We start from the raw sequence: 16,546 nt of genomic DNA, 5'->3' as shown, positions 1-16,546 counted from the left end.
TGAGGGCCAGGCCCTTTCGGCAACCGGGCCGCAGCGCAGGGGCAGCGCGGGAAACCCGAGCTCCCCGGGAACGGTTCCCGCTAACAGCTAACATTATTCCTAATCGAGGGGTACGGGCGTGAACGAATCTTTAACCCGTCTTCAGCAGACAGCGTCTCCGGGGTCTGAAAAAGGTTTTTTTCTTTCCTCCTTGCCAGCCGGGCTCCCTCTCTGGAAGGCGGGTGGCGGTAGCCCTCCTTAGGGCGGGACTCGGCCCGGCTCGTCTGTTGCTGCGGAGGCAGAGCCCAGGGCTTCTCCGCCACAGAAGACTCCGAAGCCTCGCTGCAGAGGTGGGAGAGCAGTGTTCAAACCCCTGCTTTGCGTGGAGCGGGAAAGGTTTCAGATCCGCGCTTCCCACCCCCAGAGTGCCTGACTCACTAGAGCGTAAGTTGCACTGGGTGGGGGGGCCCTCCCCCTCAAACTGCAGAAGCAAGCGTGAGGAGAGTCTAGGTCAAGAGAGAGCGTGAGCCTCCTGAGTGTAGCCTGGTGACCAAGGTGACCGCTTAACAGGAGACACTGAGTCTGGATCCAGATCCAAAGCGTGATTCTGATTTTTTGTTTTTTTCCTACACAAGGGTTTCAGTATAAAGTATATTCTTTGTTTAGTAGAATGTAGTGGCCACCGATTGCTTTTTATGAGGAACTTTGGGAGTTGGAGCTACAGGATGCAGCCTTGAAGGGGACTGTGGAGACGATTCCAGGGAAGTTCAGAGCTGTGTGAGGGCACTGCTTGTGGACATACACAAAGAAGGAGCTTTAAGGAGCCTAGGGAACTTAGGGGAAACCCTTATTTCCTGTGATATGTAGGCATTTCCAGTATGAGGTTGCACCTGAACAAGGTGGGTTTGGGATCACAGCTTTGGACTTGAAGGACCGTAGAGCCATGGAAACAAGCAGGTACTCAACTCCCCTTGAAAAATGAGGAGGCAGGAAATTTGCAAGAAGTATGGAGATGGGGTACCACAGTTTCTTTCTGAATCTGCTCTGAGAACCCCAGTAAATATCTCCACATCTCAGTGATGCTAGAAATGGTCTCTGCTTACGGAGAGAGGTTAATCCTGTGGCTTTCCTTCACACTTAATCCAGGCTTGCTCGCTGACTTGTCTCTAAGGCACCTGGGCTGGTAGAATAGTCCTTATAAACACTGCAAAATGCCATCAAAATAAAGTCGGTTGTCCCTTGGGCGTGATGGACTAAATAATCTCTTGAGCTGTCTTCCATCTCTAGGCATCTATGAGTCAAAGAATTGGATTTATGTACTAGTAGTTAGTTATACCAGTACTTGCGGGTTTGTGCATTGGTTAAGTTTTTTTTCGGTTAGGATTTTTCCTCTGCTGTAATATTACCAATATACCACCTTAGAGGGACCACTAGAAGCATACCAGTGCAAAGATACCATATGCTGATTAATTTCTCGTAATTGGTATAGTTTAAAAGTTGTATTGATATGAACCCCTTTTTGTCAACGTAACTAACTCTACATGAAAATGTTACACTACTTGAACTGTATCCTTACAATTAAAATGGTATGTTTTATATAGTCAAAATTTAAGACCTTCATGCTCCAGGAGCCCATGTGAAAAATGTTGTTTTCCTTGTGCCTTAATTTACCATGTAAAGGGAGAAGTTTGCCAGGCAAAGTAGCGGTTATGACGACAGCATTGCTTTATGTTTTGCCTCACTTTATGTCTTGCCTCAAATAGAGTCAAGATGTACATCTACAAATATGACAAGGTTGCATCAAGAACAGTGGAGGATCTCCTGAAAGTTTTACTCTGCACAGATGCAGGTTGCTTGGAGGTGTTCTGACCAAAGGAGAGTTTTATTTGATAATAATGGTAGGAAAAGATTTGGATTCCGCTGTTAACCTGTCTTGGAATGGGATTTGCTCCCCAGGCTTGTTGAGGTGCTAAACTTTCTAGCCTGTACATTACCTTTGCACTGGCCTGTTTGCTAAAGCAGTGCTTTTACTGGCACAAAAATCAATGAACCAAAAAAGCTGTGAAGAGCCCCAAAACTCCCAACAGATAAGCACAAACCTGAGATTTGGATTAAGAAAGAAATTAGTTATCTATGTGATTGCAACGTTTTGGGTTTTTTTGGTTTTTTGCTCTAGGCCAGGATAAAGCAAGAGAGCGTCAGTGAGTGTTTTATGTTCCTTTTCTCAATGCCTGGTGAAAGCATTTTTCACCCGCTCTTTCTGTTTTCTTTTTTACTGGCCAGCTAACACATGAACCATGCTGCCTGCTATAAAGTCTCCTTCTAACTGCATACCATAATAATTTTCCACTAAGCCTTCTTCCCCACCTGTTCACTTGTTTCATCATAACTTTCCTAACACTGAGTAAAGTTATTATTAATAACCACGCTTAGAGGTATGCATATGTGCCAAAAGGAAACATGCATTTAGATCTGTACCAAACATGACAGCGTTCTTAAGCCTATACATAGCTATCTATCTATAGCTATGACCAGTACTGTTAAAAACGTAACGTAAACATATGGCATATAAAACTTCTATCAAGACACCATCAACTCTGCTGCTTAATTAGCTCCACTCTGCAGTCCAGACTTTCCTCTTGGACCTCAGTGAAATCTTAGTCAGGCCTACCTATGCTTGCTGAACAGACAGAGATCTGAAGCCAAAGAGAGGTTACTGAAATGTCTGTGACACGTTGAGGATGCTGCTAATTCTCACGGGATTATGAGCTACTTGGGCAAAAAGACAGAACTGCAAAGATTTTGCATGCCTGCCCTCCTAGCATGTGACCCAGTAGGAGCAGTTCCACTCTGGTTATAGTGAATTCTAGGATCCACACATCTCCATCCATGATGAAATTCGTCACATGTGAAAAACGCGCCTTCCTCCTCTTTTATGTGATGAACAGAGCAGTAAATTTGTCCAAAAGAACTTCTGGAGGGGAAGAGCATAAACACACATGCTCTGGAGAACAGGCTGTGCAGCCTACAGAGCACGCACAAAAGAAATGGCCTGGCTGTCTATGATAAAATATGTCTCCAACTGTCTAAGAACAAGTATCATTTCTCTGTGTCCTGCAGAAAATTATGGAAGCGGTTCTTGTATACCTTGATACCTATTTGATGAGAGTATCAGGTGTTGAAAGAAGTAAGTGCAGCCTTAGTACCTGCATGTTTTTTAGGGAAAGTAATCCAAGTACTGATTGGGAAGCAAACTCTTTCTGAGAGGAGCAAACAGACTAACCTGAAAACATGCTAAAAATTCACGGTGTTTGTGCCTGGCTGAATTCACATAGCATATTTCATATTGCTACATGGCTAGAAAACAGGAATTACCATATGTGTAAGTCAGGAAGTCTTGAAGCTGCTAGCCGCTGACTGAAGGACTAATTTCCACTGTAGATGCAATCAAAGGTGCAAAACTGAAATGACCTCCGTGTGAAGCTGTGAAACAAGGCACCTATTTGTAAATTCTTGTGACAGAACTCCCAGCAAGTGCCCTGGAAAAGAAAACTTTCTAAGGGTTGAGTGACAGTGGACTGCTTTGCTTTATCAAATGTGCTGGAAATACCTCTCTCTGGTGTTTTCTCGTGCTTGCTGTTCACAATAGCTGGGATAACAAAAATTGAGGAGCATGTCTTTAAGAGGAAATGGGCATGCCTGTAAGAAGGTCTGCGGGGCTATGTGCATGAGAAAGTATATGTATAGTAGGTACACGTCTTTATTCTCAGGTTTTCTTGAAGCTGACACTCTTTACCCCATACCCACCCCCCAACCCCTCCAGTAGTTCTGTGTTTTCTTTTCCTTTTGAAGGCTTTGCTTTACGTCATTATGCAGTCCTCAACTTGACCTCAGTCCTAACAAACCGAGAGCCTCAGTCGCATTTTACTGGAAAGAATTCTCTTCCCCAAGTATACTAACGCTGAACATCTTGCTGGTCACAGTGGAAAGTGGGCACTGGCTGTCACAGCAAGCGCATTGTAACATCCAGCTCCACGGAGTGGGGGCTGAGTATTTACAGTACCAACTTTGCTTTCTGTAGGGAGATAAATCAGTGAAGCTATATTTATTTCCTTCAGGATTATGTCAGGTTGCAGTGTCTTATTTCCCAAAACACCGTGTTAGCCTCTCCTCGTGTATTTCCACAAAATCTTGGTGTTCCTATTTTTAGACTCTGTTGGAAACTTGCACTAAGTTTAGATTGTGCTTAACCAAGCTGATACTTTCAATGGTACATGTGTGCTCTCCATAACTTTTCTTAAAGGACAACTTTAAAAGAATCATCATCACATATATTAATAGAGCCTTACCGTCTTATTCTTCTCCACTACGGATATTAATCTAACAAAGCTATAATAGGGAGCTACAGTTTGGAAAGAAGACAAAATCAGTTCAGGGCAGGGGGTAACCTATGGCCATAGCATGCTTTTTTATTGTGGCTCTCCCAGAAGGGACATTTAATGAAATCAGACCTCAGGTCTGGTTTCCCACTTTTGGCAAGGAATAACTGTAGTCCAGAACTCATGTTCACTTCAGTGAACGCTTCAGTGTTTGGATCTCCTGTGTTACCTCCTCTCCAGTAAGTCCCTGTAACTGTGCTGTGAGAAGAGCAACAGGCTTGCTTTGCCTTCCTTTAATTTCTAGGCCATTTTACGTATAACATGTTAGAATGGCATCATGGATGATGATGTGATAAGCTTTGTACGCTGTTTGGGAAAGCCTGTTGGAAGAGAAGGAGAAGAAACAGGAATGAGGGGGATCGAGCAGAAAACCAGATATGACCACAGAGTAATTTTGGGGGGAAGGAAAGGAAGGACTAATGACGCTGTGGTTCTCCCTCCCCTGTCAGGGTTGTTTGTTCTGTTACGCAGCAAAGAGATCCACCATTCGCTGTGCCTCTGCAACCAGGCGTGGAGATGGCCTCTACCATAAATGCTTGGGCCACTTGCTTTTATTTTATTCTGTCATTCACTCTTACTGCGTGATCCACTTAGCTGGGCTTTTACAGCTGAGTCACTCTGAACGGCTGAGGTGCTGAAACGAGAATTCCCCGCAGCTAGTGACAGTGATAGTGCCGGTCACCGGGGCTGTACAGTGCCGGTGTGTCCACTAGAGGACAGTGGTATATACCGGTTAATCAGTGCCTTGTTGCAGCATTCCTGTGTGAAGCTGTTAAATTCTCACCTAATTTGAGATTCTTCTTTATTAAATGCTGTCTAATTCAGAGCTGGCTGCCTGCCATATTCAAGTAAGGAGTACTTGGGCCAGATTTTTTTAAGTGTTAGTTTCTCAGCTTTGTTAAATCATGCATCAATAGATGCCATTTTGAGATTCATCTTGTGTTCGTAAAGCCTTTTCACCTGAGGAAGGGGTTTGATTTGCTTGTCTTCTCTCCTTCTGCTGACACACCCTGTTCAAACATTCCCTACAACTGTTCAGAAAACATGCTCGCTTTCACATCTGTGACCACCTAGGCTGTTTATCATACAGCCACAGGGAGTCCACGCAAGCTGTTGTTAAAAAGCGGGGCTTGGGGCCTGCTGTATGACCCACCCCTAGAGGGAAGCCTGTGTCCTTCAGAGCAGAGAGAGCATAGCAATACCAGCACAACCCCCCTGGCCTGAAGGGAGAAGTTGCTGCAACAAGTCAAGGTTTAATTCAATCAAGTGATCTTTGGGAGAGGTAATAAAGGTAAAAGTTCCAAATGGCCACGCTTGGTGAAATTGCATTCCTGGGCTAATTTGTTACACTGAACCCGAGGTAAGTCACCTCAAAGAAGAGCAGGGAGGCAGCCAACAGGTGACCTAAACATGCCTTCAGGGCAATAACATGAAGGAACTGGAAGGAGAGAGTTGTTCACCTGGGGATTAACTAGCAAGTAAGAAGGTTCTGCTGTTTCATCTATTACCTGAGTAATTAGGCAACAGATCCTTTTTCTGAAGGAGGTGAGTGCATTCCTGGTGCTGAAGTGTATTTAAATTTATATCACACCAAACACTGCAAAATAACTTGGCATTTACCAGGCTATGAATTCAGTGGCTCCTACCCTTCTATTAGAGAGCACTCCTTCCCATAGAGAATCAAGCTGTGAGTATTTTAATAGGTCATCGTCATCAACAGTGGATACTGCAGGAAAATCTTGGCAGGAAAAAGAAACAAGGGTTTAATTGGAGAGGATTAAAGGTGTGTCAATGTTGGTTTTATCTGACACCCTTTCAAATCAAAGTCTACATGTGTTTGTAGGCAGTTTGTTTCTTGTGTAGTTTCTCTAGTTTATCAGTGACTCAGAAATACATGAGTCTCCTGTGAAGTATTAAGAGGGGCTTAACCTATGCATTGTAAAGACTTGTGCTAATGAGGTTTGAAGCAAAGAAAATCAGATTACTTATCTGTGCCGCTACTTTGCCACTGACCCTGACAATTTAATGGTGATTTATTATTTCTGGCGTGCCTTCCAGGCCTGTTAGCAGAATGCTCCGAGCAGAACTGCCCTGAAGTTTTTAGGAGTCCCTAGAGAACTGCACTGAGAGCCGTTTCCCCACATCCGTATCATGTATCAATCACAGCATGGAGAAACACTCTTACAGCACTGCTGGCTAACCTGCGCCTTTCTTTTGCTGCAGTTATTTCCTTAGTACAGCATTCAAATCCGTATGCTTTACCTTTCGCCATGACACGTGGGCCAACCTCACACATGTCCTGCAGCATTCTGGGCTTGACTTAGCAGGTTTCTGCTGAGCGTGCTAGTTCCGTGTTTGCTTCGTAATCAAGCATGTGTGGGTAGCCGTGTTCTTTTCAGAAGAGCTATACATGTGCTTAAAGTAAGTATGTGTTTAAGTACCTTGCGGCTTCCAGCCAAAATGGCAAATGCTTGGGCAGAATTCAGTTCTAAACAAGCTGTTCTAAAAGACTTCTTCAGTACATACCAGCCAGCCAGATACTTGACGTGTTACTGGGACGTGGTGCTGCTTCAAAAATGTTCAAGGAAAGGAGAAAAAGCCAGTGTTAGCACTGGTGATGATTTGAGTCACTTGAGGTTACAAATTTGCCTGTCATGGTTATGAAGGGATTAGTGCCCTAGACTTTTATCTCCTCGAGATCCTTCATCCTGTTGTTGGTATGCTAGAGAGAAACAAGTTCTCACTTATGCTTCGTATGTCTGCTTGGAGGGGAGGCAGACACCTTGTCATAGTTGTCATATCAGGCATCTTGCTAAGATGGTGTATAGGGCCAAACCAATGAGCTTTGTGATAAACCAATGTCTGTCTCGACTGTGGTTTTATCCCAGAATTGCTTCTGTGCATTTGCTATCCGACATAAAGATACAGTTCTTTAATTGCAGACGAGCTTTTTGGAAGTATTAGAAGCTTTGTGAGAGAGTGCATCTTAGGACTTGTCTGCTTGGTGATTTAGACTAAAGGTGTGAAGCAGATGCATAAACTAAAAGTTTATTACATCTGCCGTTAAATTTCTTTCTTCAGAGGGAAAATGGCTTTGTTTTGTTACATAGCAAACTTTACTTCTGAATGGGAGCATTCACCCTGAAATCTGCATGTATATTAACTTCACACCTTGAGTTAGTGACCTTAAGTTTCCCAAGTGCTGCTGTGTAGCCAAGCTCTCAGGACAAATGGTGTTCCCAGTGAAATAAAACTTGGTACAGCTGATACCAGTGACTTGTAAGCTGGGAGTAAAATGGAAAGCATCATAAATTCATCTGTGCCTTGCAGGCAGGATCATATGCTTTTCAACTGGCATAGCCAAAAATCTGTTTGTACATAGATACCATTCCTTCCCAGTGGTAGTCACTGGACAGATTCTGTTCTACATGCCAATGGTCTATAAGAGAGCAGGTGTTTCTATATCTAACGTACTTCGGCTCTGAACCCAGGGCTGCTATTTTGACTTGGAATCAGGACACATTCGTTCCAAAGTCTATGATCCTCACTGCCATAAATACTCTTTTTTTGTTGTTGTTGTTCTTAGTGTTTTGCTTTATTTTAAAGAAAAGATCACCATGATGGTCTTCTGTCTTTGATTCAAGTGACTTTCCATACTCTACCTTTGTGGGGTTAATTATTTCCCCTTTTTAAAAAAGATTGATTACAAAAAATTGCATACAATGTTCAGGACTGAATCTCATTCAGACAGGTGGGTGTCTTGGTACTGCTACTGACTACCTACAGAAAAGGTAAATTTAAGTATGTTTGGGGGATTTATCTGGTAAACCTAAAATGCAGGGTTCAAAAAGCAGACTTCTTAGCTGAGTTTGTGTATAGTTTGAAGAATCCCAGTTTTAATATACAGGGAGAAACAGGTAGCATGTGCATGCCATATCTAACTGAAAAATCTGAAAGCACTTTAGTTAATTAAATTCTCTCAAGCATCCCTGTGAGGTAGGGAAAATACATTATATCCAAGGGTTACATCACTTTTGAAAAAATGTAGTTGCCTAAGGTATTCACGAGTTGGGTTTTTTTATTAAACCAGTACCCAGCCCCATTTGTGTTACATTTGAAGAACTCCCTGTACTACTGAAATGCCAGGAATGGCAGTGGAAAGGCTGGTGCTGAAGGAATGATGGGGTAAGGGAGATTATTCCCAAAATTAAGTTTCAGGATTTAACAGGCTAGGGTTTTCTGAACTGGGTGTCTGTTATGAAGCCTCTGTAACCTCTGAGGATCTTGGGGCTCCCTGTTCTTCTGGAACATTAGAAGACAAGTAGTCACAGCTCTGCTTCACCTTGCCCCTAATTCACCTTAGCAGCATATGTCTCTAAGGATTCAGTTTCACCACACAGAGTGAGCAGAAATAGCAGCTTACTGTCACTGAAAGAGGGAAATACAGGTCCCCCATCTCAGCCCGCCCTTTCTCCTGGCTGTGCAGTTTTGCCTCTTACCTTGTACTACTGTTAGCAGTTGTTGGATTCCTCTGCAAGCCAATTTAGTTCCCTAAAACGAGAGAAAAAAAGACTTTGCAAGGAAAAAAAAAAAGAGGTGGTTCTTTTATTTGTTACCACATTAGTAACTAGTGTGATGCAGTAAGAGTGAAACCATAGACCAAGGTGTTTCTTGTTGGATACCAGCTGCCCACTTGCTATGTTTCAGGACGTTTCAGACTACCTCTGGTCCTAGCCTGTAGATGAATGGCCCATTAGTTGGCCATTCAGGTTGGAGTGTCTTAGGTGTGCTTCTGGAGCACATCTTTCAGTTTAGTTTCACCTGAAACTGTCCCGGTTTGTGTGCTTTAAGACTGCTCCACAATGCAAACCAAGTGTGGTAAGCGGGGACAGTCAGGCAATTTGTTCCCAAAGAAAACCCCTGAGCTGAGCTAAAACATAAATAGAGACATGGCCTTAGTGAACTGAATCAGCTCTGCGGGGGAAGGGTATGGCTGCAAACCTTGACGAGTGGGAATGACCTGCTGTGCTTTGGCAGACTGTATGTCTGCTCAGCTGTGACCACGCACAACCTAACTGCTGAGATGTTGCCCAAATCCAAGTTCCTAGTGCTTACCTTCCTAACAGCTTGATGCCAGCTCCGCTTCACTTAAAAAAGCTGACAGGTTTGCAGCAGAAAACTGCATGCCATGAGAAGTGTGAGGGCATTCAGCTAAAAGCTTGAGTTTTCTTGCTAACTGCAAGGTAAATGTGTCTGTTCCAGAAAATGGTGCAGGTGACCGAAGATAAGCCAGTTTGCAAACAAGCAATCGCATTTCATTCATGGATTGGTGCAATAACGTGGTTAGCAGTGTTTGATCTGATCATGCATACGTACCAAAATCAGTCCTAAAAGCATACTTGCCACACCATGCTTTTTGAAAACCTCAGGGTTTGACTCTCAACTAAAGTGGTATCAGTGAAGGATAAGCTCCCAAATGTAAATCAGTGGCCAAAGTCATCTTGTAAGCACCAAAGCTGATGACGCACGGCTTCGTACGTTTTATATCTTGTGACTGATAGCTACACCTTTGTAATGGGTGTCTGAAATCTTTCAGACGGATGGACAATAGCTTTCCTATGTGTAGATTCTCTGATTTATAGAAATATATGGGTATTGTTATGTGTAACTCTCACAAATCACGGTGAGACTGGTTTGAGTGTATGATCAATTTATTAATTAGCAAGAAATGGCAATAAGCAAAACAGCGCTGGGTGGCCCGGGAGCCTCTGCTCCACCGATGGCACACACGGGTTGGCAAAGCACATCAGGTTATGTACAGAAAAATCATACATATTCATCAGATTTCCTGGAAAGGGTAGTCTTATGGTGATGAGTTCCCAGAATTCATTTACATAGTCCAAGCATGTGCAGTAAAATTGGGGTTAGGGTCTTTTCACACTCCGGTGGTCGTCCATAGTCTTCTTCACTCTGTCCTCTGGTTGAACTTTGGGCTTCCTTTGTCCATATATAGTCATTGAATTAGCTTATCAGTCCTTTGACTCTGGAATGTTACAAGGGGGTCAGTTTAACTAGTTTTTTAGCACTTACTTGACACAGTCGTCCTGAGTTTCTATTGTCAGTGATCGGAGGCCTAATGAGCTAGCTCAAGGCCTGTAAATTCTGGTCAGGTAAGAATTTACATATCTCTACTAAATCACTAAAACTATGCAAGTGAAGCTAAGAAAAATCACAGCAAGGTTTTAGTCAGGGATTGTCAGGGATTTAATCCTTTCATTTCCCCCATTTCTCTGAAATTTGTAAATTCCTTTACAAATATTCTGAGTTGTCATATTTCATTACCTTAGGCAAAGTCCAAACTCTCATAGCCAGTTTCCTTAGCTTATACCACAAAAGGCAATTGTCTCATCAAGTTTGGTGAACAAACAATATACCACTTATCACAGGTATCCTCCCTGAGGATAAAGCAGAGTCTCCCTCTTCTGCCTATTTTCATAAAAGTTATAGGACCTAAACTTTTTTGAAGGTACCTCCTCCTCTGTCCTGTGTGGCTTCAATGGGCCAACACTCTATCTAGGCACAGGGTGATTACATCAGCCTCATTTCCATAGGAAGCCAGATAAGAACAGGGAGCCAGGGTTAAGCTCCCAAAACTCTATTCGAAGGTGAACCAGAAGCAATGAAAAAGACGTAGTAAATCATTGCGACACCTACCTTTCTGGTACCTGCCTCCTGAGCAGGGTCCCAAACCCTTTCATTTGCAGTTTGTGGGAGGAGACAGGCATTGCAGAACTGGATTGGGATTCTGTACCGCAGAGAGGGAGTCGTTTCCTGGGAAGCACTTAGGGAGCACAGGCCTCGGTTGAGCAAAGGGTTTTCCAGTCACAGCCATATACTTTGTAACCTAAATTCTTTTATGGATCAAGTTCTAAATTAATAGGTGAACTTCTATAGTTTGGCTCCTAGGCTGCCATTTCTAAACCTATCGAAGGAATTCTGAAATTTAACTGGGACATGGGAAACCAACTTGATTTGGGAGAAAAGATTTACTAATTGAGGTTCGCAATAGTCAATTTTCCATTGGATTTTAATTTGCATAGCCAGATGTCCCACATCAGTTTAATCTTCTTGCAGGCATGTTCCCAGTACCGCATTTTGGAGCTAAAAGATCTTTGTGTTTCTTGTAGGTAGCTTAAAGATGGATGCTACCAAAGAAGCTCAGCCTACAGGAGAGTTCAAATGTCAGCTATGTGGCTTAACAGCTCCATATACGTACTATGGGCAGAAGCCACCAAACACACGCTCTATTGTGTAAGTACAGTCTTTCATATTACAGACTTCATTTATGCTATGAGCATTAGAAGCCTTGTACTGTGGAACAATGTGCACTGCATGAGCCCAATAACAAGCCATGTTGTCCCTGAATATGAGGCTTGGTACTTCAAGTGACCTTCTTTTTCCAAAGGGAAGAAATGTTAAAAATTGGCAGCATTGATAGCAAAGACAAAAATCAACTTTCCCGTCCTGCTTCAATACCATGCAAAGATTTGTATTTAACCTATTTCCTAACCCCGCTGGCCACCCTACTATTTACCTATACCATAATTTTTTTACTAGAATACTGTTGACTGTCAGCCTAGCATTTCTGGGAATAGCCCTTTCCTCACAGCTGTGTCAGCTGGGCAACACGTAAACACAGCATGAATTAGATACATATGGTAAAACCACTTTTTAAGAGCTGTTTGACATGACGTGGAATTTTGAACAGCAATGCTTTTTTGCATGAATTAGACAATTCTTTGGCAGATTGTATGACATTAAAGTGTGTAGAAATTTAGTACATATTTACATTTTAGGAGACTGAAGCCTTTTCCATCTCTGCCAAGTAGGGATAGTTTGACCAGAAACTATGCAGTTATGACTTTGTCTGCAGACATTAAACTCCCCATAAAACAAAGCACTTGCTTGGCTTCAAATGTAGGAGTAGCTCTGTTGAGGCCGTCCCAGTCAACGAACCCATCAGGCAAACGTGGTCAGGAACTCACTGGAATTGGAAGTCAGACATGTACTCAGCATTTCACCTCACTAAGACTGCTCAGTTTCTTATATAATGGAAACAGCTGTTGATGACCACCTGCTTGGGCTGAGATCAGATCTGTTTTCCTTGGGCAGCTGTATTTTTATCATTCCAAATCCCACGGTGCTACTGGTTTTCCTGCTTCTACTCAGCAGAGCAATGGCCCATCCTTGATCAGGTGCATTCGTAAAGAGTCTGAATCAAAGCTGAATATGAACCTTAACTTTAGGTTGTCCAAGCTCAGTGTTAACATCTCAGCTTTATTTGGATTGCTGAGATTCAAAAAGCAAAAGAATGGTGCTGAAGCATAACGCTTCTGTACATGCATATAAGAAATAGCTTTACACACTGTCTTTATTGGCTTACTTTCTGGTCTACTCACGTGTCCTAAATGCAATGCTGCAGGAAACAAATGCCAGACATGAAGGCTTGTACAATGGCCAGGTCTCTGCACTGATGATGACTACATTAAGATTGTGAATCTTGCAAGGGGAGCTTTGCAAAGGTAATCCAGTCTTTGGACACTAGGAGACTTGTTGACAAGGTGATCTGCCATGTTAAGATGCCTGATCTTTCCTAACAGTGGAAGGCTTCAGCCATGTTTTTGTTTGAGTAGAGAAGGAAAGGAAAAAGGAATACGCTCACAGACACACACATACATATGTGTGTGTGTGTGTGTATGTATGTAGACAAGGAGAAGGTAGTATGAGTTAACAGAATACCTTTTAAATATGTATTGTACTCCATATTACTACAGAATCCAAGTTTGATATAAGTCCAAGAATAAGCCAGCCTTGCAGGGTGCCCTGTGCAGACAGACACCCAACTGACTTCTGTAATATTTTGCCTGGAGCTCTCAGGAAGAATAAGGCCTTAGTCTTTCCCAAGCAGGTTGCCAAATTATTAATAAATGCACTCCCTGAATACCCTGAAGCAAACAGTACAGTCTCTGACATAAAGAAAGAATATTTCAGGTCACTGTAATGTTCTGTGCTAGTAGCTCTTGCTTGCAAGAGGTGGGAACCTTAGCTTTACAGCAGTGACATAACTAAGAGCAGTAAAAACTTTGTGTTTTATACTCACATGCACACAGCTTTGGAAAAGAACTTTTAATGAAAAGCTGTGCAACTGTAATGATAGCTTGACAAGGTACTGAAGTTAGCCATGTGAAGGAGTGCCTCTCATAAAAATGGAAGATAAAAAATACTTTAAGGTAGAGCACTGAGAAAAACCTAGTAAGACAGTATTGAGATGATCACCAATTGCCCTAATTTTGAAAGATAGATAGAAAGTGCAGTATAGGACTGAAGGCAGCCACAGTGTTGGTTTTGAAGAGGAAGGGAGCTGCATAGCTGCTACGTCGCCTCATGTACAACACCAGGCTGAGCAAATCAAGAAGAAAGGGCTGATACCTTTTCAGCTTCCACAATTTCCCCATTTCAACTCTCCCATACTGTGAAATCTGCCCTTAAAAACCTGAAATTATTCTCTTACAGGCTTTTGGAAGAAAGCTATGTCATGAAGGATCCTTTCACCCCTGACAAGGACAAATTCCTCATCCTCGGGTCTCATTGCAGTTTGTGTAGCAGATCAGTGTGCGTTGGTACAGTAAGTAACAAGCGAAATAAGTTTTTCAATCATTTCTTTTCGTTCCAGTCCTGGTGATCTGTTAAAGAAAGACCAAACAGCAAAAACCCAAACAGCTTATTTTAAGGCAAGCTAATTGTATGTTCTTGTTGATTCCCCCAGATAAAGCTCTTCGTATTAAATGAAAATTATTGGCAACTTTAAGTGTTCTATTTACAGATGAGCACAGTCCAGCCTCACAAACACAATGAATGCTCTTTTCCACTTTCTCAGCACAAGAAAATGCAAGGGAGAATCACTGCAAGACCTTTAAGGTTCAGTAGATTGTACTATACCAACAGTAGATTTTTTTTCCGTAAAGGGAATATAAACGTCCATGGATTGTTAGGTTTGCATCCACAGCACAAGGCTGCCATCCTATTTGCAAAAGCTGGTGTAGAAAGTGAGCAGGGAGGAGAGTTGTGCAATGCCATGATAGCTGTCCGAAGAAGAACGAGTTTGAGTAGCAGCTGGTAGGCAACCTTAAAACTATGAAATCTAAGTGCGGTCCAGAAAGGTGGTGTAAAATTCTTTCTCCTCAGTGCAGAACTGGCCCCTTTGTTTGCTGTGAGTTCAAAGCAAAAATGAAGACAAGTTATTACACAATTATCAGTGTCCGGAGGCTGTACTGTGCTTCTTTGAGGCAGTACAATGAATTGAGAAAACTTAGGTTCCACTCCTTTCCCTCAGCAAGCCAGTTCTGTGGTTGAAAGAGACTCGGGACTCATGCAGTAGTCAAGACTCATGCATGACTCCACCCATGAGGAGACGTCACCTGACTGTTTACACAGACAAGGGCATGTATTTGTTATACATGACACCATTGCCCTAACAGCAGCCAGATCCTGGCCTTCTCTTTCAAAGTGGTTGTTTGCTATCCTAGAGTAACGTGCTTAAATCTAGAGTGCAGCTGATAGCATGAGCTATTAGCAAGACCACATCTTGGTCTTAAGTGTCAGCTTTAGCAGTTTTCACATTCAACCTTTTCAGCCCATTCTGTAATCGCAGTGGTTAGGGGCCCGCTCCAGTGACACGATCCTTACTGCACGTAGCTAGTAGTGGGAGTTTTAAAACAAACAGACCTGCTAAAGACTTTGTGAAGATGTAGAAACTTTTTTTTATGTTTGGTAGCCGGTTATATAGTTCTGGTGGGACAAAGTAACACCTCTGGCCTCCTCAGAGCATGAGGTGAGATAATCTGGGCAACTGAGACAGCTCATATGGCAATGCCAGACAGTTTCTGTGTGGGGACTTCAGGAAATTCTCTTGAGCAAAACAAGCGGTCAATTTACACTGACAAATTTTAGAGGGTTGGAGAGACACAGCCAAAAGGAAATTGGCACGCTTGGACAAGTTTAGCTGCTGCTCTGACTTGCAGGGAGTTAGCACCAAGGATGGATTTGGTCCACTGTCCTAAGAGGAGCGTGCAATAGCACCTTTCTCCTGATTAGGTTTGTTTCCTATTTCTGAAGTCTCTTCTGTCATTTAAATGAATGAAAATCACCAAAAGGTCGGACTAGAGATTGCGACTGAGATTTTTTTTTTTTTTTTCCTTTCTGGAACTACCTGAGGACTACGTGGGAGTCAGATGAAGTGCCAGTGCTCTCTGGTTACGTCTTTGATAGCTGGGCTCAAGTTTCCAGAGCCAAGTAGCTCGCGGCACTTGTGTGGAGGCAAAGCTCACACATGTGAGCAAGATCTTCCTAGTGACTGTCCCTGTCTTGGCTGACAGTTGACTCACTCTCACGCACAGCCAGAGGAAGAGGCAAGTGCAGCTAGTCAGATAGTTTGCGCTTATGAGCTTGATTCCTGCCCTGACATGTCAGGTTTATCCCTCCTTTTTAACAGCAGAGGATTAGCAACTCAGACACATTTTGGGCAAACTTGAGCACTTGTAGATATTTTCATTCCCAAATGAAGTGTCTTGAATTTATGAAGGATTCAACAGATATTTCCAAGTCTGGCAGTTAAATCTGTCAGAAATACAGTGCTTCAGCCTCTCAGTATCTTTCCACACAGTGTGCATTTCTGAATGAAGGTGGGGCTTTTTCTTTTAAAAGATTTATTAATTGTTTCAGTTAATCTAGGGCATGGCAATGTATAGAGGATATTAGCAGTGAGCTGATAGAAGCCTCTTCTAATCTTTTTGACATTCCTGCCTATTTTGCCTATTGTGGAAATATGTCAATCGTTTACTTCTTGTTATCTGAGTCTTCAAGACTTCCCTGATGGTATCGCTCAAAGCAAAACCTTGATTGTAAATAATTGAGAATAAATTTCTTACCAAACTGGCTAGGCCAGATAATGAATCACACATATGGCTATGGTTTCAAAATGTATTTAGCAATACTGCTTAGGTAACATTGAAAGAGATCTGCAGAAATGATTAGTGCTTTAAACACCCACACCACAAAGTAGGTAAACA

The 16,546-nt window shown here is 42.7% G+C and overlaps 1 protein-coding gene across 4 annotated transcripts in view; it reads left to right on the top strand.

Annotated features, from left to right (window-relative positions):
• The first annotated feature begins 35 nt into the window (after positions 1-35).
• Positions 36-16,546, top strand: part of CDPF1 (cysteine-rich, DPF motif domain containing 1) — a 20,783-nt gene continuing 4,272 nt past the window's right edge. The window contains exons 1-5 of one of the 4 annotated variants that reach the window (XM_009323650.1): positions 36-110; positions 198-329; positions 6,477-6,571; positions 11,606-11,729; positions 13,992-14,103. In XM_009323650.1, the coding sequence (XP_009321925.1) occupies positions 11,617-11,729; positions 13,992-14,103 (225 nt within the window). In that variant the 5' untranslated portion in view covers positions 36-110; positions 198-329; positions 6,477-6,571; positions 11,606-11,616. Of the gene's footprint in view, positions 111-197; positions 424-6,476; positions 6,572-11,605; positions 11,730-13,991; positions 14,104-16,546 lie in introns of those variants that run through there. The other 3 variants (XM_009323654.1, XM_009323652.1, XM_009323653.1) reach the window with 3 other exon arrangements.

Source organism: Pygoscelis adeliae, unplaced genomic scaffold, assembly GCF_000699105.1.
Source record: "Pygoscelis adeliae isolate BGI_AS28 unplaced genomic scaffold, ASM69910v1 Scaffold215, whole genome shotgun sequence".
Classification (NCBI taxonomy): domain Eukaryota; kingdom Metazoa; phylum Chordata; class Aves; order Sphenisciformes; family Spheniscidae; genus Pygoscelis; species Pygoscelis adeliae.
This window is presented reverse-complemented; position numbering and strand designations above follow the sequence as displayed.